The sequence below is a fragment of the Gnatocerus cornutus genome, chromosome 10 (assembly GCF_029298725.1).
Source record: "Gnatocerus cornutus isolate USDA-ARS CGAHR chromosome 10, icGnaCorn1.1, whole genome shotgun sequence".
Taxonomy (NCBI): domain Eukaryota; kingdom Metazoa; phylum Arthropoda; class Insecta; order Coleoptera; family Tenebrionidae; genus Gnatocerus; species Gnatocerus cornutus.
This window is the reverse complement of record NC_142242.1, coordinates 7,778,535-7,802,009: the sequence shown is the minus strand read 5'-3', so window position 1 is coordinate 7,802,009 and position 23,475 is coordinate 7,778,535. Positions and strand designations below refer to the sequence as shown.

General features: G+C 34.3%; 1 protein-coding gene across 1 annotated transcript in view; it reads left to right on the top strand.

Moving 5' to 3' along the window:
• The window catches only part of LOC148167582 (uncharacterized), a 128,204-nt gene that overhangs the window by 86,053 nt on the left and 18,676 nt on the right, over positions 1 to 23,475 (top strand). Inside the window, exons 4-6 of the mRNA XM_088047907.1 lie at positions 17,949 to 18,162; positions 19,796 to 19,967; positions 22,594 to 22,730. Of these exons, the coding sequence (XP_087904033.1) occupies positions 17,949 to 18,162; positions 19,796 to 19,967; positions 22,594 to 22,730 (523 nt within the window). The remainder of the gene's footprint in view (positions 1 to 17,948; positions 18,163 to 19,795; positions 19,968 to 22,593; positions 22,731 to 23,475) is intronic.

Below are 23,475 nucleotides of genomic sequence, written 5' to 3'. Positions count from 1 at the left end.
TACAAAGGAAGCAGTTTTGTCCCTTATATATTCGAGAGGAGAGCACGAGTAGAAACTTTACAATAAAGTAACGATTTCGTTTCATCGAATTTTTATCGGCTAAAATGCGCTTGGCCAGTAGAGCGCATAGAATGTCTAGGAAAACGCTTTCGGCAAAGGTGCTATACAATGCAGCCTCGCATGACATACTATAAGAGATAATCTATAAAGTTTTCAACACACTTGAAAATTTAATATAAAAAATATTAGAAGGTTCTTTCCAATTTTAAGCTAAAGCACTTAAAACTTTTACAACATGGCTCGATGCTTTTTAAATGTTTCCTATTGGAGTGTTCTCATAAATCTCTCTTCAGGTTCAAAGACTTTCTTAATCTATAATTATTTCACTCTCTCACTACTATTCGCTCTTTTACAACGCTGTACGATTTAATTTATTGTAATTGTTGCATGTAATCCAAAATATTTCAAACATTCTCTATTGTATTCAAGTCTTCGTTCAGAGGTAGAGAATGTTACAAACATTAGCAAATCTAGCGTCTTTTATACCCGTTAACGTGCAACGCATACTTTCTTGCATTTCTCACTTAATGCTAGAAAAATACTCACGTTATCTACAAAACTGCACTCTTATTGAACTCTCTTTTGTGAGTTTCATTTATAAGAAAATTTATTATACTTGGCGTTAATACAGTATTAGACAGATATTTTTTAATTTGGATTCAGTGCAAGGCTACCTAAATTTCTCTTGATTCTTCATATTGCTTCTACATATTCCATCTAACTCATCGCTTTAGATTAGTTTTATCCGACAGATATGCAAAACATAAAATTGCCATTTTGTGACTCCATTGTCACTTTAAAATATTCTCTAAATTGATGGTTTACATGCATGTATCATATTTACATGTCCGGCCAATTTGTTGTATAATTATTTGCATTTGGGATCAATTAATCGTGGATTAAATTGAACTTTACAAACCGGCCTCCACTGGTCGAGCGAAATTTGTCTGGTAAAATAATAATTAACTGAAAATTAGTAGATCCAAATAGGACCTCAAATAATTTAAATACGGATCTGGTTATTACCTCGTGTTAATCGTTCGGTAATGAGCGAACTGAATTTTGCACCACCTCTGATTGACTGTGTTTGCTAGAACGTCTGTCATTTAGTACTTTCAAGTTTTGAAGTAAGTGAATAGAAATAGTTTGTTTTGGTGTTGAGATCCATTACCCAACACAAAATAGAGAAGAAAGGTGAGACTACGTGAAAGAATGAAGCGCCATTAAAAGCACTAGGTGCATTTAATAGATCCTTAAAATAACGATAGCAAATAAAGTGTGAAAGAGCTTTATGGTAAGTCCTATTTAAGATGTTAGCTATCCTAAAAAGCTTTGCTCTTTTAAAAGAAAGTTACAAAGTTGAGGCAAAACTCCGCCAAAGTTTTTGCCCCTTTGTTGTATTTCTGTAATAATTTAAATTGAATCTAAATGCTACATTTTGAATCGCAAACAGGTGTCTTTGTGGAAGAGCTTATTGTAGTAACATTAGATGGATATAACAGCGGCTAATTACTTTATAAAGTTTGCTTTTTAACGCTACTTTTTTTCTGCTGATTTTCACTTTTTTTACTGTATTTCAACTTTAGAGCGTTATCGCGGTACTTCAGAACTTTGTGCTTTCATAATTAAATCACAGGAACTTAATATGTATTTAAACTTTGAATAATAGAAGCAAGCTAGTGGTGAGGAGGTAATACGTTTCGTAACTACAAACTAGAAAGAAAGCTTTTCTCACACCAGACCGCCACCAAAGCGAATCAAACTTCTTCACTTTATTTGTTCAATTCCACTGCCAAGAGAAAATTTTGCTGCGGGAACAAAAGGTAATAAAAAAATAAAACAACACAAGCAGTGCTTAAATATTTTTCAAATAAAAACGTAATAATTATAGAAAAATTATGTACAGAACTTTCGTCGCTACTTCATAGCAAAACTCGTTTTCCGCTTGTACTGTACATGGCTAAATCTAAAAATACAACGGAGTTTCTTGCTATTCTCTTATACAGTTAAGTTGCTGATACAATTCGCTAAATGAAATAGGGATAAAATACATCCTAGAACTAGTTCCCTGCAATGGAGAAAGCTATTATTATGTCCGAAGGGCCATTCACTTAATACACAATTCCTCCAGAGCCTGTTGTAAATCAGAAGCCCAAGTAATCCAACGAGAAGGAATCTGTGAGATGGTGATGCTGGTTTTGTAATCACAAAATTAATTATTATTGATTTAATTCATTCACACAAACATTTAATTTATTTCGGTAATAAATTTGCAACGCAATGGTAACGATTTTATTTATTGAATTTGATTTTGTAATGAGACAATACGTGACAACATAAACAATTTTAATAACAACATTAAAAAAAGGATGGTGACAGCTAAAAAAACTCGTTTAGCACGTCAAAGTTGATTTTCAGGTGGTATCCGAATAAATCGATAAAGCATGCAGATGGCAAATTAAATACAAATATTTGCACAATCTTTTATGAAATGAATACACACGACTTGCTTGGAACAATAAATTTAATTCACGTCATGCAGATAGTTATGAAGTCCCAAAATTATTAATTTATGCAAAAGTAGTATAATTAAACTCAGCGTGCTTTGTCCGTACACATTGTTTTATGTTTCTGCGATGTAAAATTTTTGATATAAATTATGTATGCCGCGAGCGTATAAAGCGTTGCAAAAAGTTTTCTTTTAATTCTAACAGTTTTGATGCAAAAAAAATATATCGAACTTAAAGTAGCAGGATAAGTTTAACAAAGTAAAATATTGTATATGGCAGTGACATATTCAAGGCTTCGTCTCAGTGATCGAGGTTTTTCTGAAGGGAACTGCTGAAAAAGATTCATCTGCATTTGGTTATATGTGCTTCTTTATTGGAAAAGCGACATCCATAGTGATATACCTTTATAAAGAAGGTGATTTATGTTTCACACTCAATACTAACTTTAAGGATCTCATTGAAAGCTCTTCATTTTTTATTCCATACATGGACATTCTATGGAAACTATCAAGTTAATTTACATATTTACTGTTATTTCCAGAGCAACCCTTCACTTCCACTATTCTCTTAAAAACTTCACCCTCATCATAAATAAATAAACGCACTTCAGAATTTGAGGATGACAAGTCAAAAACATTTCCGGTTGTCATTTTAACTAAAACGAATGCAATCATGAAGGACCACCACTCTCGGGATTAGTCTGCTCTTAAGATTGATTACATTTTTCAGGTGTTCAAATGATCGTATTGAAAATATAAACGAGTCGATCAATACCGTATTAAGTTCTCACAGAAAATAAACAATTATTTTTCCCCCGAATTGCCGCTAATCTTCAAGAAAACAAGTTAATGAGTATCGAACAGTAAAGAAACCTTTACCGAGGAATTCCTGGGAGGAACCGTTAATGTCTTCATTACTATATAACATGATTATGATCAGCCCACACGTATAAACCTCTCGAGCTTTTCAAACTATTCGCTGCGCGTTTATTAGCTTTGCGACTACAGAGTTTGAAAAATTTCGGTTGTGATGCTGATGGCTATAAAATAACATTTTCATCGTAGTGTTAAATTACTCACAATTTATTGTCATAAAGGGGGAATTTTGCTGTGACAAGTCGTACCAAATATTCACCCAATGCAGATATCCCTCACATGGGGCGTTTGTAAATCACTTGGCCACGATTTTATTACTCTGTACGCGCTAGCTAACTGATAACGCCTTGGCGGAAATCACACGAGTATTTCAAACTAATCTAGATCAAATCTTCTAGGCCAGCAGTTTAATTCGCGTTTAAAACAATAAATAACGAATAGACGTTAAGGAACGTTTCATTGATATCGTATATCGTATATAATGGTTAAACTGCTTTTATCTGATCTTGCTTTGTTAGTTGCACTATGTTGACAGATATTTTGCGGCAAATGTTCGAACTGGGACTTCACTCGCCACAACATTAACTAGGTTCCTCAGACACTCAGTGCATTTTTACTGCTGCAAAACCACTGATATACATACAAGAAGGAATCCGAATAGCATTTACAGTAACGAGCTGCATGTGAGCGAGTTATGCTTTGAAGTTTCGGCGAGAGTGATGTACATATTATTTTTTTAAACTGCTTTTTCAATAACACTAGTCATCTGATGTTAGACACAATTTGTACTGAATCAGTGGAAATATCATTACAAATGCCATCTTATTATAGCAATAATAAATTCACCATTGCTCCTCCGGTGTAAAACGATATAAATTGTCATTTCCGTGAATAGAAGTATAAAAATACATTTCTGTTTCAGTTTATATAATATTAATCAGTTGGTAAATTAAGATTGAAATCTACCTCCATGAACTCGACTGAAGTTTCGAATAATTCAGTATCTGTCTTTTGCTGCGTGGAAATTAGAAAATCATTTTAAAGGGTGAAAGTGGTGTCCGGATCAAGCATATCAAGTGATATCGTTAAAGCTCAATTTGTCTCGAGAAAATAGAAAAATTCCTTTACAAACATCTGAGAGAAACTTGATCTGATTTGGTATCCCGTTCTCAGATTTTTGTAAAATTCAAGTCCTGCAAGAGTTTGCAGACTAATGTGTGTCTGGGCGGAAGTAAATAACGTTTTTATTATTATTTATTATTATCAGTGCACCACGATTTGTGGACAAAACTGATTTTTTATTATACCTGCATCATAATCATAAATTAAAACGCAAAAGCTACAAAACGGGATGTTTAAAACATTAAAGCTTTAAAGTTGTCTAGGTAACAAGAAATAGTGAAATGTCAAGAGCAATTTTTATTTATAATATAAATACACTTGCGTGCAAATGTATCGGGCCACTTAAAAAATTTAATTTCAAATGATTATGATTCAAAAACGACTTATTAGAATTTAGGAAAAATGGTACCATTTGAAAGATTCTACTTTCTTATATACGAATTTCTTATTCATACCGTCGTGCACTTATTATTTAATAAGTTTTCTGGATTTTTAGTAAAACTTAAACGAAAAGCAAACATGCAGCATTTAAGTACAATTGATTAACCAAAGAATTTTTTATTTTTAATAACGGGTGCTGCCACCATTAGCCCTAATAACCTCTTCCATACGGTTAGGCATGGGTCTGATCAATAAAATAACTTTTTCTTGAGGGAGACGGTTCGACTCTTCTTCGATGGCAACTTTTAAACCATACAGTGACTGTGCCGCAGGATTTCTGGCTCAAAACCCATTTTTTAAATGATCCCAAATGTGTTCAATCCGATTCATACTGGGACTCCGTGCCGGCCACTCCAGAACCAGAATTTAATTCCTATCAAAGTATTGTCTAACGATTACTCCTGTGTGTTATGTTGCATTGTTGTGCATATCCAGGAAACTGTCTCCGACAAATAAGCATAAGGCATTACAGGTTCTTGCAGAATATCCACTAGGTATCTCTGGACTGTTAACCCCTTTTGCGTTTGCCAATTCAAGAACCAGTCACAAAGACTTGATCTGTTTTTCCTTCACTTAAAAACCGCTCTAGATCATGTATGAAGCGCCACCATAACTGATCTGTTCGTTTATGCAGCATTGTGCAAATCGCTCCCCAGGTCTTCTGTTCACTTTTACTCTGTTATTTTCGTGTAAGCACAGTTTGGTTCCATCTAACAACATAACTTTACTTCATTGTTCAAAAGTCCAGTCTAAATGATCTCTAGCAAATTGCAATCGAGATTTTCGGTGAGCTGCAGTTAATGTTGGACCAGCTGCAACTTTGTGAGATGTCAAATTCTTTTCCTTCAAACTTCACCCCACAGTTCATTCACTAACATCTACTCTTCGAACTTTATGTACCCGTTGTTTTATCTGCACAGCATTTAATCTCCAATCCTTTAATGACGTTGTGCCAAAAAATCGATCATTTCTTGGAGATGTTGCAACAAGTCTTCCAGTTTTTGGCCTACTTGTAAAGGCACTAGTTCCTAAGTACCTCTACTGAAGTTTTTGAATTGTTGCAAGGCTTAAATTTAAGCGACGAGACCCATCTCGCTGATGAGTCCCGTTTCAAGTAAAGCAACTGCTTGGGCTGCTTTACAGCCGAAGTATACATTTTTTAGAACTCAAATTATTTTTTGCCTGTTTGATATGCCAAACGCGTCAAATAGAAATTACCACAAAATGGTTTGCTGAGCATTTTCAGCCTAAAAAAAGCATGAAATCTGGTAATGTGGTTATTAATAAAATTAACTTTGAACTTATTTGTCATCTTAAACAGAACGAAACAAGCCTTCAAATGATGCCCTTTTTGTTCAAAACTGACATATTTGTTTTAGAAAATTTTTCAGATGAAGTGATTTGCACCCAAGTGTAAATATGAAAATTACAATTACTATTGTTTGAAATTTCAAAACCCGCCGCTTTAAGCTGGTTACTGTTGTTTGTTGCTTCTAATTCATAACTAGTAGAAGCTTTTTAATTTTCATTCTTCTGTTGGACGTCCATAGCTCTTAATGCAGTTCATTTAGCAACCGATGTGTTCAGAACACCAACAATGCGTTTGGAAATAACTATTTTGTTTGAAGTGGATTCTTCAATATAGCCACTAAACACACTCGAAGATTTCCATCCTACCTGACGTTTCAACTCATTGATGCTCATACCACTGTTTGCCATACTCGTATAAAGTTCGTCTGAAAGCATGTATAAAGTATATTTCTCAGCGTCGGGTAGATTCAGAATTAATCGCAGTTACGCATGTTCTGCTAGCCTTTTAATATCTTCACTCATTTTCTGAACAGATTTTTACAATCGTGAAAAAATGTACTTAACAACGTAAACAAACAATTGCTAACCGTCTTTACGAAAACAATTCACAAACACCTTTGATAATTTTATTGTGTAAATTGACATTTTTTTCAATGCTCCTAAAGAATTGTGTGCTTTAAAGGCTTCATTATAAACTTGTATTATAATATACTAATGCAGCTATCTAAGGAGTTATATTTAATAATTTCATAAACACAGAGTGACATTGAAAACATATTCTTTACTACTCTAGAACATATTCTGACTCTAGAACATATTCTTTACCTACCTGTAATATTTTGTGTCATCCGGATGTACCCAAATATCCGTTTTTATATTTGGTAGAATTGATTTTATTAAATACCAGCGGATGTGTAGAAGCACAAGAAATGATAATATGAACTAATATCTAAATCTTATTTATTTAAATTTATTATCAATTAAAACACTGCGTGACAAAGTTTTAGTAGCCAAAAAAACTGTTATGTTCTATAGGTAGCCCACCTTTTGATAAAACATACGCCATTAACCGCAAGTCACCACCAAATTTTATTTTATTATTTTAAAAGTAAAATTCTACGACTTTATAAGTTTTAAACATTTTTGTTTCCAAAATAAAAGTCTTTACATTGTCAAATACAATCAATTTAAAAAAATCGAATTTTGTAATAAAGAGTAAAAAAATCGTATCAAAGTTGGCGGCTAAACAAGTTATGATTTGCATATATTTTTTTTTAATTTTAGTTTTTTTATATGTATTTTAAATGTTGATGACCATGCATACATTAAAATCATAAGTAAAATAGAAAAAGAATCTCTTTTCTATGTTTTTTTAACTTTATCATTTTCGAGGGACATAATATTTCGAAATCAGGAAAACGTTCGAAACAAACTCCAAGACAAGGCAAATTCATCTGCCTGGTTTATTGCTGAACTGTGGTAGAAAATATGCTAATTTTACAGACGATTTTCACCCTTATAGATGATTGGCATGTGTCAAACAGTTAGTATGTTGGGTTGCATATTTTTCAAAACACGAATTTTAGTTGAGGGGTAGAACAGCCTAGAGAAACTAGAGAGAATCTGAAAGCATTTAGAGACTCTAAAGAGAGTCAAAGAAGAATCTTAGAACATTAGTATCGATTTATTTTTTTTAAGGGGCCTGAGTTTTTTTTCGCGCCTTTGTCTCTGGAGCATTCACAGTTGGCATAATCCGTCAAGATTTCACTGTACGCTGCTTATTAATAGCCAAGTTGGATGAGCGCCTAGAGCTGGTGATTTCATCAATACAGATGCATTCATCACCTTTGATATGTATTATCCCAGAAATTTGCACCCCACGACATGATCCTGCACTATAATTGGAGAAATGTGAAACAAGCACGTGCGATCTTATATACCAATTGTGCTTTGGTTATCATAATTGTGCTCTAATTATCTAGCATTCTCCTACTGACACTAAACTCATTACGAACTGAGAGATATCCGATGCTCAGATGAGGAAGTATCTTTGTCTAGATTGAATTAATTTCGAAATCTCGTTGCCGCTTGGACGTCACTACTACAAAGGTAATCGAGAATAGTTTTACTAGTAGGCTTCTTCCATTAATTGCAAATTTAAAATCAATAGATGTCGTCCGAGCTAATTCAATTTTAGCGAATGCAAACAAGCCAATTGCGACACCACAAATTGCTGCAATCAATTTCCTCGCTCGTTCTTATCTCACTTGGAGAAGTCAATTTTTTAAATTTCAATTTTAACTGCTGTGATAACCAACATAATTGGACACCTTTGTTTGCCACGTTTTAAATGAAAACTCATAATTTATATAATTCGTCCTGTTTTTTTTTCCTGTTCCTGATTTTTTTTAAACCCACATAATATAATAACACTGCAAGAGACAGTTGGTCATATAACAAGACAAAGACCCCTAAATCTATTGCTCGAATCTCCTCACCAAATTTTATGTAAAGAGTTATACGCTGGGTTCTAACCTGTCATCGTTACTACGCTCTGTATTATTAATGGTCACAATATCAGTGCGTCCATTTAGGATGATGTCCTCTTTCGTTTCACAGCCGACACTCTGATTTTTTCTTTTTGCTCAGCACCAGCTCTTGTTATTGGGAATAATTAGAATGAAATGTAAAGGTATCACGCTTCAACATCAACACATGAATTATTAAAGCCACTTTTTCTGCAATGTTTCATCTAACAACAAACGAAATGCGCACAATTTAATTTGACGCCCCAACAAAAATATTCGAATATGGTTATTAACAATTGTAAGCACAGTTCCAAATTTCATTGGACTAAATTATCATCAAAGAAGAGAAAATATGATTATATTGCCGCAAAATAATATAATTAAAAAAAAACCTACATTTTGACCAATGAAATCAAGAGCGAAGAAGAAACTTTAAAAGCACAGATCTGCTGGTGAGTTCAATCGGAGTAAATACAGCGAAAATTGTAGAAATAGCAGATATAACTCCATCGTTTAAAGCCAATTCCACTAATCAGCTTAAAAATATGAAATATTTGACGTTAAAACTTAATAGGATTTTAAGAAACAGATTCCATGAAAAGAAGAAAAATGTAATAATAACATAAGAAGATTTATTCGAGAAAAGGTTTACTAAAATAACTACGAGCTGCTTTTGATAAAAGTTGGCTTTAGTGCTAAACAGAATTGGTAATATGAATATAGTAACGAGTTCGACTTTTAATTAGCTTTAAGTTTTTTACCCGGCGCACCCACCATTTTTGTGAGAGGGACTAATTAAAATAAATGTGGAATCCTCATGTGGATTAGAGCTTTTAAACTAATAGAAGAAACTTTGGCAAACAGCGTGAGGAAATATGATTAGGACAAACTAAAATTGATGTTCCCGAAATGTTATGTTGAGAAAATTGGTTGCATAAACACTATTACAGCCCGGAAATGTATTCAACATCAGAAAAGTAACATAATCGTAATAAAGAAGACATTTCACAGCGAACGTTCAGAATCCTAAACGAAATGCCACGAGGGAACGTGAGAATGTGATTTCATTAGCAGCCAAGACACTATTGGTATTTGTACGGGGGAAACTTGATAATAAACTGCAACTTTACGCATTTCAAAGTCCAGACTTGTTCAGAAGTTTTATATAACCAATTTTTTTCCTATTTTCTTCTTGCTTCTACAGTATAACTTTAAAAATAATTAAATCTGCGACTTAACGTGTTAACGTTAAGAGGACGTTGATTTTTTTTCAGGACTTTTGTAATGGATACATCAGGAAAAAATTTGATTTGAATAAAGTTTTTCAAAGCTTTGTAGGTTTTGTATAGGTCACCTCGAACACGCTTTTGCTCCGATGAGGTTAAATTTAAGGCCGAGAATCGGGGCAAAACTCGTTTAAGTTGCATGAATGTCGCTATCGAACTGGAGGTTTCGCATCGGGATAACAAATTTTCGTACTTAGAGCCACATTCGAGTTCATAATGTGACACAGAGACAAAACCGACTACAAAGAACTTCAGACAGAAGTAGTCTACACATGTTTAAATCTGTAAAAGCGTCACGCTGGCATTTGCTAAATTGGGGAGTAATCCTATCATTACTTCGCACAAAAACGTTTTACTGAAGATTCTAGGATAAGTTCATAAGATTACATCAAAATATTTTTTTTCGTAACAACGTCATAGACGGATAAATGTATTTATTATCTTTAGAACTATGCTTTCAGTCTCACTGACTAAAGCATATATTTAATGAAATTTGCTTTAATGTAAATTAAACACTAGGGAGCGAACAAACACCACACTTTAATATTCACAAGCAAAGAGAATTTCTCTTCTACGTTTTTTAATTTAGTTGAATAAAGAAGTTGTGTATTGTCTGAGTTAGATGCAACTAAAATTCTAGTTTGCAGTTTCACACACAGTGTCAAATTTATTTACCAATGGAAAACACATTTTTACAGTTACCATAGATACGAAACGCATTTTTTTTTATTAAACACAGTTATCTATTTGATTGACTGTCAGTTTTTTCCACCGGCATATTTTAATATCTAGTGTTCAGATATCATTGAAAATTGTTTTGTTGTTTGCATTCAAGCGTTGTAAGGCTCATTATTACTCGTGAAAATTTTGTAGATATGAACAGTTCGATTATTTTGGGCGATGTTTCAAAACCTTTTTTAATCCATTTGAATGCTTGACAGCGTGAATCTGAGTTTTCCACAAGCGGAGCACTCAACATTTTTAGTCATCTCTTAAAAGCCCTCCATTTATAGTCAGTATTTGATTCTTACATCGCTGCTTTAACCTGCTTCATCGCTGGCCACAGTGCATTTTCTTTGATAACTAACCAGGGCTCTTTAAAGCGAATGCCGCGAGTTTCATCTTAATTATTTGTTCAAGTCATATTTCTTGAGGAACTGTCTTCCACACCTTCTTCTTGACTGTCGGGGAATAATTGCTAGGCGCGCTTATTTGTTTTTATTCAGGATGTGAAATGTGAAAATTAAACGACGTAAAGTAAAGATATCATTGTAAACCACAAGTTTTATTATGTCAGCTTGCTCAAGCAGATCACACGAATGTTGGTCGTAAAGTAATGCGGTTCACTGTTAAACAGATACTTTTTCTGACAACATATGCTATCAAATGTAACGACGTTTTGCAGCTGGCGATGCTACAATACACCAGGTTTGGGAAAGTACTCTACAATTTTGTTTCTCAATATCTTCGTCTGCGTTGTAGAATGTTTTAATTTGTTGGTAGTTTCGAAACACATGACGACTTTTACAATAACCAGAACGTGTTTTTTATCTACTATATCATTACACCAAACTCTATTTCTGCTACACCACTGCATAAATCCTAAAACGCAAATCCATGGAATATTTCTAAACGTTTACTATCGCTATTCTCTATCCGATCGAAATTGCCTCGATTGGAAGACATGATTCAAATATCAACGCAATCAGACTCGATAATCCAATTGAAATTTTATAGGAATGAAAAATCGTATATTCTCACCACTATTGTAGTCTAATATTTTTAATGATTGCAGAATTTTATCGATGATCACGTTATGATCCTTAGGGAACATTCTGATTTTATAATGTGTAATTTAGGCTATATCTTTTACGACCGCGTCTTTTGTAAATTAATGTTTTACGTGATTTTCCGAGCTTTTCAAAGTATGTTCTTAAATGTAAAGGAAAATTCACTAAAAGCTGAAGGCGATGATAACAATGAACTTAAGTTATGTATTCGAATTACAGCAAGCTTATTATTTCGTACATTTCCATTTACTGGTTTTTACTCTATTAGTAAATGAAAGTCTACACACGTTCGTTTCTATCAACAAAAACGTTGGTTCAGAATAACAAACATGAAGCAAAATGAAGTTCCCAAATTATTAAATTTTAAAACAAATAAACAATACTAATGAGCTAAATCGAATCCATACAATGTAACATTGGATTTTTGATCCGCTTTTAACCCATTACCGCCCAGTGTCCTATATATAGGACAGCCAGTTTACAATTTTTTTAAAGTACTTTAGAATTGTTTTTTCTGTATGATTTAATTTTTACCATAAACTACTGCTTTTTGACTTTCCATTACCATTTTTTTTCAAGCAAATGGTTGTTTCAGTTTTTAGCAAAAAAAAATTGAAAAACCTCGGTTTTCAGTGCATTTGTCACTTCACCGTATTTATTTTTTTTGCTGTACAGTGATAAACTGAATATATAATTTGACTTATGGATTATTACATGTAAGGTTCATTCTTAACAAAGCCACATATTTTGTACATATTTTCTGCTTTTTACATAGTAATAATAGGTCGTAAATTATGGTGTCCTATATACAAGGTGTTTATAAATGTTTCTAGCATCAAGGGTGACTATGAAATGTCAAAGAAATTTGCCGCTCATTAGAAATGTGAGCTTAGATTTTTCAACTGACATTTGTAGTTAACCTCAATCATAGAGCAAAGTAAGTTTTGAGAAGACAACTGTTCCAGTGGTCATTTGAAACCTGAAAATAAAAATTTTTGACACAAAACCGTAACAAAAACGTCGTTAACGTAAATAACATAAATAATTTTCAAGATAGTTATATTCACTATAAAAACAAAGCGGCAAAGTAGTGCATAACAGTAATTCCAGAGCCACCCTTGATGCTAAAAACATTTATAAACACCTCGTATAAGACAATGGGCGGATTCGTTAAGTTTATACTGTTCCAATTCTTCTAACGTTTTTATGGCACACATTCCTCATTACCGCAAAGATTCTGAAAGTTCTCAAAAGTGCAAGCAACCCCATTGTAAATCATTTTCAGGTACCTGAAAGTGGTCAAGAACGAGTTTGGCACAGGGCCGGGTTTAGAATAAGAATTTAATCGGGATTAAAGTAAACACAATTACATGTTTGTCCTTTTTTATTAATTAGAATGAAATCAATCGCTGTCGCTTTCAGTGAAATTTTTATCGCCGTCGCTTTCTTCCAAATCAATCACAAATTTGGGAAAATTAGGCGACACTGTCCTCAACTTAAACATGTTTAATACAGTTTCTCCACAAATCGGGTCTAATTTTTGCGGCTTCTGTTCGAGTCATGTCCACCACGTTCGAGCTTAAATTTGAAAACTTGTTCATCTTCCGAATCAATCTCTTCAGAGAGCTCCAACTTAATTTGATGGGGTTCAGAACTCAGTAATAAGGAGGCAATCGAAGCACTATGTGGCTCTGTTTCTTTGCCCATTTGTAATTTTAAAAATTTTTTGAAACATTCAAATCTTTTATTTACTACTCAGTAAGAATCAAAAGTGTAAATGTATCACAAAATAAATTAATCGAAAAATCAATAATAAATTTGTTGCATATTATTACTGCTTGGGCTGCAACAGAATTGAACAGAATTTGTCGATGCAATATTTTTATGCATCCGGTCCTATTAAAGCCTTTCTGGACGGTGGAAACCGCAATTTATGTGGGGTATTGTGTGGGTTATTAGCGTTTCTAAGGGTGGTACTGCCATAAAAACGTTAGAAGAATTGGAACAGTATACAGAAGTATAATATGTCTACGCATATTTTTCTTGTCAAGTATTGCTTTACCAATGCAAACAATTTTATTCTTAACTATAATGGAAGTGATAGTCTTCATAGGGGAGGGGGGGGTGATTATATAATATACTTGGAAACCTAGAAATTGACATACATGGGCAAGATTTGGACATAAAAATTAAGCAAAAATCAACTCTGGTCGATCAAAAAGACTTCCAAATGTCTAATGTAACTCGTAGCATTTTTTAAAAAACTTCATGAGTCGCAAAAGTTTAAAATTTATTACACTTAGAACCATAAGGTGTTGAAGAGTACTTATGATCACAGATTTGATGGAATGAGCAAGTTTTCAATCTCAAATTTTTTCAAATCAACTTTTAAGGCTAGAGGTAGTAGAAAAAAAAGCAAGACACTCCCAATCATGTATTAAAAAAATCTTACCATTTATGAGAGGGATTGAACAATACGACTGGTTACCAGATAAATATTCCATTCAAATTAGAAAATGAAAAGTGGTCCAGGGCGGTTATCACAATAATGATGACAATCATGTATACACGAATTTTATATAAACTATCCCACAAAATTTTCGTTACTTTTGATTTTCGAAGAATTGTAGCGAAACTATAAAGTTCGGACTTTAGTGGTTGCACCTAACAAGGGATGAGGGGAAAATTTATGAAAAAAAGTCTTTTTTATTATAAATGTAATATACCACCCAGCATGGAAGGTTTTGAGTCATGTTATATTAGTCAGTAAAAAATATTACTTCTATTTATTTAATGAACGTTTCTACATGAATTCACTTAGTGTCCTATATACAGGGTCCGGCAACACTTGTGTCCACCCCTAAAATCGTCTTTAATTTTATAGATAAAATTTTGAAACTTTGCATATGCACATAGTTGACGAGGCTCTAGAAGCTGACGCAAAAATTTGTTTTTTATCACTGTTTGGTTGGCGTCGCAACGCCTAAGAATTTTTGAGTTTTTGCGGAAAAATTCGCGAATTCAGTTTTTTTTCAACATAACTGTGATACAAAAATCTGAGTTTTTATTTTAAATCTAATGCAAATTGTGTTTAAAAATTGCGAAAAAAACGCTGTTTTATCAAGTTAGTTTTCAAAATTGTGACAGCGGAGTGGCAAACTACGTTTACACCAAAATTTCACAAGTCACTTCATTCACTCTTATAAAGGTTAATTTTGATCAACACGGGCATGTTGCACTTTATGTGGACACCAGAAATCATTAAATAACACCGACAAAACGACAATTTCACCAAGTAAGATTTTTGTTACAATCTAAAGCGAACCAAAGGATACATAAAATTTGTGACACAAGATGTTGACAGATGGGTGTAAACGTAGTTCCCAATTTTGACGTAATAAAATTGGAAACTAACTTGATAAAACAGCATTTTTTTCTCAAATTTTGAAGACAATTTGCATTGAATCTAAAATGACAACACATTTTTAACACATTTATATTGAAAAAAAATTAAATTAGAGGTTGATATTACAAACCCTCACATTTAATTAAAAATTACATTTTTAAGGCGTCGCGACGCCAAAACTATTGGTAATAAAAAACAAAACTTTGCGTCAGCTTCTAGACCTTGTCAACTATAAGCGTATGCAAATTTTCAAAATTTTATCTTTAAAATTAAAGACCATTTTGAAAGTGGACACAAGTGTTGCCGGACCCTGTATAGGACAGCTTAGAAAAATAGAAGACAAACTTTTTTTTTTATTTTTATGTAGTTTAGGTATCTAAACTTAACCTCATATGTAAAATTTATGAAAAAAAATTATTATTTCTGGTAGCGGGCGTTAATGGGTTAAAGTATTTAACTCATCCTGGTGTACAAATATGCTCCCATCTCCTCTAGTAAACGTCGATCATTTTATAGCACCCGATCGGATCTTCCAATGTTTTATTACCTTGGGTGTCGAGGCGGTCTTTCGCCAATAACACCGGTCTAACTTTGATGAAATAAGCAAAATCTTTTCTTTCTTGTGTTTGCGTTTTTAAAAACAAATATTGATAAAGCGAGAAAAGTTAATTAAACAAAGTCAAAAGGCTAAAAAAGTAAAATTCTAGGGACGAGTGTAATTTGTCGTTTTTATGACTATTTTGCAATTCTGTTGCAGCAGCATGTTGAATGTCGTTTTTTTGAATGGCTTGGGCTAACGTTCATAACAAAATTATTTTATGACTGTAAAAACATAAAAAGGATTAACAGTGCCGGTAAACAGAAGTCAGGAATGAGTGTCAGCATCGGTCGATAAAAAGAGATCTGCCATAAAAGTGCCCTTCCTCAAAGTCCCTGAGCTTTTGCGAAAAATGGTCGAGGGCGATGGCTGTTGATTTTGGAGTGTACCTCGTTGATAGAGTGGGTAAATATTTAAGTGGCTTTTTCAATTATCTCGTAATTTTGCTTTAACCGAGTCTGCAACTGACTGTAATTATAGCGACGGTGGATAATCTTTCCGTGTATAAATATTTGTAAACTGCAAATAAGAGTTGCTATAACTTCATCACATAAAAACGAAACCGACAAAGGCGTTAATAGTTTGCGCAAATAAAAAAAGCTTTCTGTTAACAATTTCGTGACACAATCCAATGAACAAGATCCGAGTTGTATTCCCGCTGATTGGACTAGCGAAGGAAATCCAAGCCTGTCGCAAGACAGCCAGGTTTTGCACGACCCTTTCCACGACCGTTAATCAGAGTAGGGCTCTCGAAACCCCACTTTTGCCCTACACATGCTTCAATAATATACGCCAAGAACATTCAAACTCCAAGGGGAGTCAGTTTTGATTTTTTTCATCAACGATTTTTGAAGCAAAATGAATGAGATTTGTTATTGCAAAACTAGAAAAAAGCCATGTTCACAGTTTGCAATTTGCATGTGCTTCTGTGAAAGTAATATATTTTCTGACCGAAAATTCTATGCGGAAACCCGCTGACACATAACTCGGTCAGCTCTGCTGTTTTCAAACATTTTCATTAGCATTTCGAACTGTTCTGACCAAACAGCGACATTCATATTAAAACTTTCTAACGATGAAAATAGAGAATATAATATTTAATTTGCCTCCGTTCATTACATCCACTGAGTACACATAATCCAACCTTGCACCATTGTGTAAACTAAAAATTAAGATTTTCGTCACTTTGTGTTTATCCTCGAGAGCAAAGCGTTGCTTATTCATAAGACGTCACAAACTTCTCTTATAATCCAATAAATTTCGAACTCATGTAAACTGCTTGTGCCAGTAACGTTACTTCCTTTACTATGCATCAACAAACTCAGCAGGTGCGAATAATGAACGTCTAAATAAACACGGAAACACAGTAGACTTCAATTATGTTTCAAAGAGTCTTTCTTATTAAGTAACGGCTTAACATGTGTTTTTAATAAGAGAGGAGATAAACAAAATTCAGTAGCCGGGAGTGTGTGTCTTGTAAAAAATTACAAAGACAAGTTTAGAGTATTAAAGAATCTCTATGTGTTGGAAGTGGAAAAAAAGAAAGATGAAGAGATTTTGTAAATGTGCTCGCGTTTTATCAGAAGGAATTCTCGCTAGTAACACCGTCTGTGTACAAGCCTCAACTAACGAGGCTATCAGAGTTGGCCGAGTCGGTGTTTAACAAAAACGAATTCCTTGAATTCACTCTTAAACCAGAAAGTCTATTGGAGAGGAAGAGAGTAATGAGGCGATAGCACGTAGCTACCGTTTCGACGTTTCTTCATTGAATGGGACCCAAGGATAATTAATATCGGTGTTCAAGTTGGAATGAACGGTACTTTATGGTCCAGACTGAAGCATACACAAGCTTTTGAAGTTAGCTTGCTGCACATTCCTAGGGTGCGAAATATCTGCTTGATTCTATGTCTTGTAATAAATTGTTTCACACGAGCTTGCTGACAGTAATGAGTCTCGTTCAGAGTTAATTAGAAGGTTATCAAATCTTTATAAAATATTCAAAGGTGACGCTTTTCTTGCAGGTGACGTGGCTTCATCACAAAGGCGACTCGATACATCTTCTTACAGTAGGCCGAAGTGCTTACAGCAGGGACGAACGCATCACACTCAGCTTTCGATATCCCAACAACTTTCGATTACAAATTGTCTACATCACACGAAGGGACGAAGGTCTCTACGAATGCCAGGTCGCAACACATCCTCCAAAAGTTAAAAGGATATTTCTCAAAGTTACAGGTCAGTATCCAATTCTGTTTAAATTTTTAACAACTCACGAGTTTACCATAGTGAAAAGTAATTATTAGATGCGTTGTTTCATCATTCATGGTAGATATTTTACATAATCGGCTACAATAAATTAAATTATTTAAATATTAATGTTCATGAATAATGCAAGAGAACAGTGCACGTCTGTATTAATAGCTGAATTTATAATGCAAATTTTTTCCAAGCGTCAGATACTCGGAATATACCAAACTAAACAGTTCGTTTAAAAATACAGATGCAAATGTTTCAGTCAGAAATCAAGTATCCTCAAAACTTCGTTTAAACTGTTTAAAATTCTCATAAATTCTTCTATGTTTTGCATTTTATCAAAGTGCCAACATTTCATGTGTTTTCAGTTAAATCTGACTCGAAGAAAGTCGTGTCAAACTTTGTGGTTTCGTTACAAAACAATAGAACAAAACGGCATTTATGTCTTTATACAATGAAATAAATATTAAAACCCAAGCCGAGACTACACAAGAAAGACATTAAGGAGCCGACCATGAATATGCAGAGGCACTTAAGTTTTACTAGGTCAAAGCTGAAAATTCCACAGACGAAAAACTTGATCGACGAAACAATTTTATATCAATCCCAAACTTTCTACTATAACTGCAAAACTTTCATTTCTATCCAATTAAAGTAGTTTAAAAGTCTGACTCGTAATATGTTACACACGTTTGAATATTACAATAACAAACCACATGATTAATTAGTGCACTTTTATTACATTAAATGCTGTTCTGTTTTATTTAGGATTATAATTTATAGCGTGTCTGAACAGGTTTTCATACAATTTTGTCTGCACAAAAGTCACGTTGTGAAATTACATTCTACCAATTTAGAATGAAACACTCATCAAATTAATGTACGCTGATTACAAAAAAAAAATGTTAGACTTGTTATGAAACGGATTTCCATATATTGTGTAATTTAAAACAGCAACCATTGAACAAAAATAGTAGTTTCTCTAAACAAAGCAACAATAATCTATACAAAAATTATTTTCGTTTTACCAATTTATGGAGATAAATTTTCGTTTTTACAAAATACGCAATAACTTTTAAAACACATTCGTTTTAATAAAATTATTTGGTTTTTGTTTTAAATACATCATTGTATATAAACTAAAAAAAAAACACAAATTCAGGTGACATGAAATACCGCTTTAAACAAAAAATTAAATAAACAGGTAATGAATGTTGATTTAGGCCGAGATTTATTGCAAAACAATTATTTATCCGCTTAATTGGAGGGCTATAATACATATAAATTAAACAACATTTTGTTCTAAATAAAGGAATAGTGGTGATTTAGCCCGGCGCATCCACCATTTGAGTTCGTTTTGTTGTTGGGATAGCATCCGTTTGAGAAGTTATTATTTCGCATGGATGTTTGGTTTTGCGGTGAAGGGTAGTAGGCATTAGAGTAGAGTTCGGTTTAGTTATGCAATCACGTCCGAGGGTTGATAGTGGTTCGGCAAGACATTCTCCTTAGTGAGCAGTAAAATCAAGTCCCGCAATAGTGTTCCAAGACAATATTAAAATTCTATGAATGCGGGTAAGATAGGGTATTGGGATTAATGAATATATTCTATTTGTAGCCCCTGAATTGAAAATTGTGGACGAATCTGGACGAAAGGCGGTGCCTGATCGCTACTACAAAGCTGGTAGTGCACTTGAGTTGACATGTCTAGCGACGCAAATAGGAGGCGGCTCCGACAACTCCGCTATCACCTGGAGACACGGAGACCGCACGCTCTCTAAGGGTATCAGGTGAGTAAGTACCTTCACCACACAGACACCCTTTGTCCTCTACTCTGCGCTTTCCTTGATGCTCCAGGGGATTAAGTTACTTCATTTACAGTCTGAAAATATTCTGCTAATGTAGGCTAAGAAAAAAGCGAACAAATACACGCTTTCCTAAAAACTCACGAGAGATTTGACGAATTGCAACGCGTCAAACAAAACGTGCTCTGACGGACCACAAACAATTCATTTTATTCAGTGTCAGCCTAAGCCCTGAATACGTAATTGAGTCTGGAAAAACGGATTTAAAAAATGTTATTTTTTGTTCGCCATCATTAACTTAACTAATCTCTTCATTTAGGTACGTTTTGATGTTCAATACTCCTCCAAATCGTATCTTAATACAGCCACAGATGTTAATAAATCAAGAGTAAAATCGAATTCAAATTATTCACCATTACTACGACACTCACGTAATCACGATTTGTACTAATAGTGATCAAAGGTATGTATTGTACTGATAAATGACTCTGTAACGCGAATTCACGAATACGAGTTTCTATTTAGCTCTTATCGACAAACGATGTCTGTGAAACTTGGACCAAAAGCTTCCACATGAAAACAGAAAATGTCTATTAAATTTGTCAACCCTTCTCATTTAACTAACAGCACTTGTTTCACTGGATTAAACATCACTCTGCAATATATGGACATTGACATCACAGAAACTATGCAATCTCGTCTTATGAAAAACAAAAACTCAAAAGCTCATATTTCGACTCGAAAAAGCGTATTTCACAACACAGTACATATAACTTACGCGAACTGGTTCAGTCTTGCAATATGTGGACCACAGAGTTTGACAATAACAGGCGGCAACTTTATAAAACTCAAACACTAGTTGCAAAATACATAATACATTATTGAAGCGCAAACATAACTCACTGTGTTTATATGATTAACAATTGTTTTGCAAATACATGCTTGTATTATACAACAATTGGTTAGAAAATACATTAGTAGATACGCATGGGAATCATACATAAATGCGGACATCATTTGTGGAACGAGAGACGTGTTAACTGCATGGAAGCTACCATTTTTAATTTAGTTTTCATTTATTGGATTATTTCATCATGTTTCATTATGCAGTCAAGTAGAGTTTTGCAATTTAAAATTTTTGCTGCGCCAAACTAAACCTTGCACTTGACGTCGCGTCTTTCAGGGCAAATTTGAACAGGTCTTTCCCTTATGATTTTTTAATAAAAAATTCATAGTTGTGTAATTAGTTTTTTTACGCTGAAACACTGAATTTACGAATCCAACCCTCATAACAGGGCCGTACTCATTTTCTTTCCTTAAAAGGGTACTTCTAACTACCAACACAATGCTACTTGACTCACCCCTTCCGGAACACCGTTATCTAGTCAGGTCCGGGCTTAGCTCAACTGGGAAGTCACGGAATTCTCGCAACAAAACATATTGCCACCTGCCTAATCGGCCTTAATCATTTATAATGGAATAACTTACCGGGGGAGCTCCGCCCCCTGCCCCATCGCTGGATAGCGGCTCGGATTAACTGGCATTGACCCCTTTTTCTGCAACGGAAGGACACCCATGTTCTCACTCCGACCCTGGTGACATCTTGACATCTTTCTCTTTCTTCGAGTACGACAAAGTCAACCATTACCGTACCCACCCGCGTACTGGAAATTAACCATCCAGCACGCTACCTGGAAGTCAGCCATCCAGGCCTTCTGGAAGTAAACCATCCAGGCCCGCTGGAAGTAAACCATCCAGCCCTCTGGAAGTCAGCCATCCAGCCTGACATGTAGCCCCTCGCCTTCTGGAAATCTACCATCCAGAACACTTCCTGGAAGTCAGCCATCCAGGCATCCTGGAAATCAGCCATCCAGGCCCCGCAATCGCGCACTACACTCAATTTCCACCTTCTTCTTCTTCGACGGCCAATTCTTCACCTCTTGGCCACCTTCTCTTTCACCTTACTGCTTTAAGCCACACAATCTGGCGTCATTCACCCCAACCATGAGTGGGCAAAAGTTACTGAGCCAGTCCAAGGGCTCTTAATTACAACATTAATGACTCCCAGTTACGTCATCACCATTATTACAAATACCACATTTTTATCGTCTTACAGTTGATTGTTCAGATCTCTCGTGACTACTACTATTTTTAGTCAAATCTTTGATAATAATTTCTCTAGGCTAAACTTTGCAACTATATAGCTTTTACTAAGCAATTTGATTCGCTGGATAAGTGTTATATAACACCTATATATCGATTAGATTAATAACAATACAATAGATAGATCAAATTTTCACATTATAGAGAATAATCGCGGTGGATTACAAGCTTGTATTTGTTCCCGTCATAACCATAAGAGTAATGCTCTGTGTACTGCAAAATGTTTAATATTCATAACAAAAGTTGCACATCGCAGACACATTCACAACTCGGTTGATATTATTTATGTACTCGTGTTGTTAGATGTGGTGTTTTATTTGGTGCAGAAGTAATTGATTTCCCAAGAGAAAGGTCTTTTAAAAAATAAGTATCTATATAAAAGCAGAGACGTGAAAGAACCTGAATAGATTAAACAGCTAAGAATTAAAAGAAACGTTTTTTTTTTCAGTTCCAACGTGTCTACATCGACAGATTCGGCAATTTCGACATTAACAGTGGGCCCCCTGGAAACTCGTCATTCGGGGAACTACACGTGCGCCGTGGGAGCGCTGGCATTTGCGACCGTAGCTGTACACGTTCTTAACGGTAAGTTATTGCACTAAAATCTGCCAAATCTCACCATTAATCTTAACTTTGGAGAATAATGTACTAGCTTGGCCACAGTAAAAGCACGGTCACCAATCAGAACACTGAATCAAGTAAGTGAGGGACGATTCTTTAAAGATTCCAAATTTCAACAAAGATAAATGAAAATCAATTAACTTTGGACCGAGTTCGAATCATTTCAACTTATGCTCCCCACCAAACTTAACGAAAACTTTTTATTTATACCCCTATTCTGTTTTCATTGGCTTGGCCCGAAAAATTATACCGAGCCGGCGCCAGTTAATAAAAATTATAGTATAGAAACTCTTTAAAGAACTAATTTGTAATCGATTTATCTCAAAACTTGGAAGCGAAACACCGACTAAAACAGATGGACGTTTTAAGTATTGTTTCATTTAGTTTGGTAATTAAACACAGATTGCTATCACTACACAATTTATTGTTTTTGTTAATTTTAGATCGAGGACAAATTACAGCCACAAGTATATGCCTTGACCACGTCTATAATAACATGAAACTGATTGATATTAATCGCTCTGGATTGATTGTTATGTAACCCCTAATTTACATCCCACAATACGTTTTGTGTTGTAGTTTAAACCTATCGGATTAACAAATTTTAATCACAGATGACAACATTGATATGTATGTTGTGTGGTTGTTATTCTAGAAATTATTCTATGTTTTCAATAAATAATAGCGAAATTAATTAATGTGTCCCTGC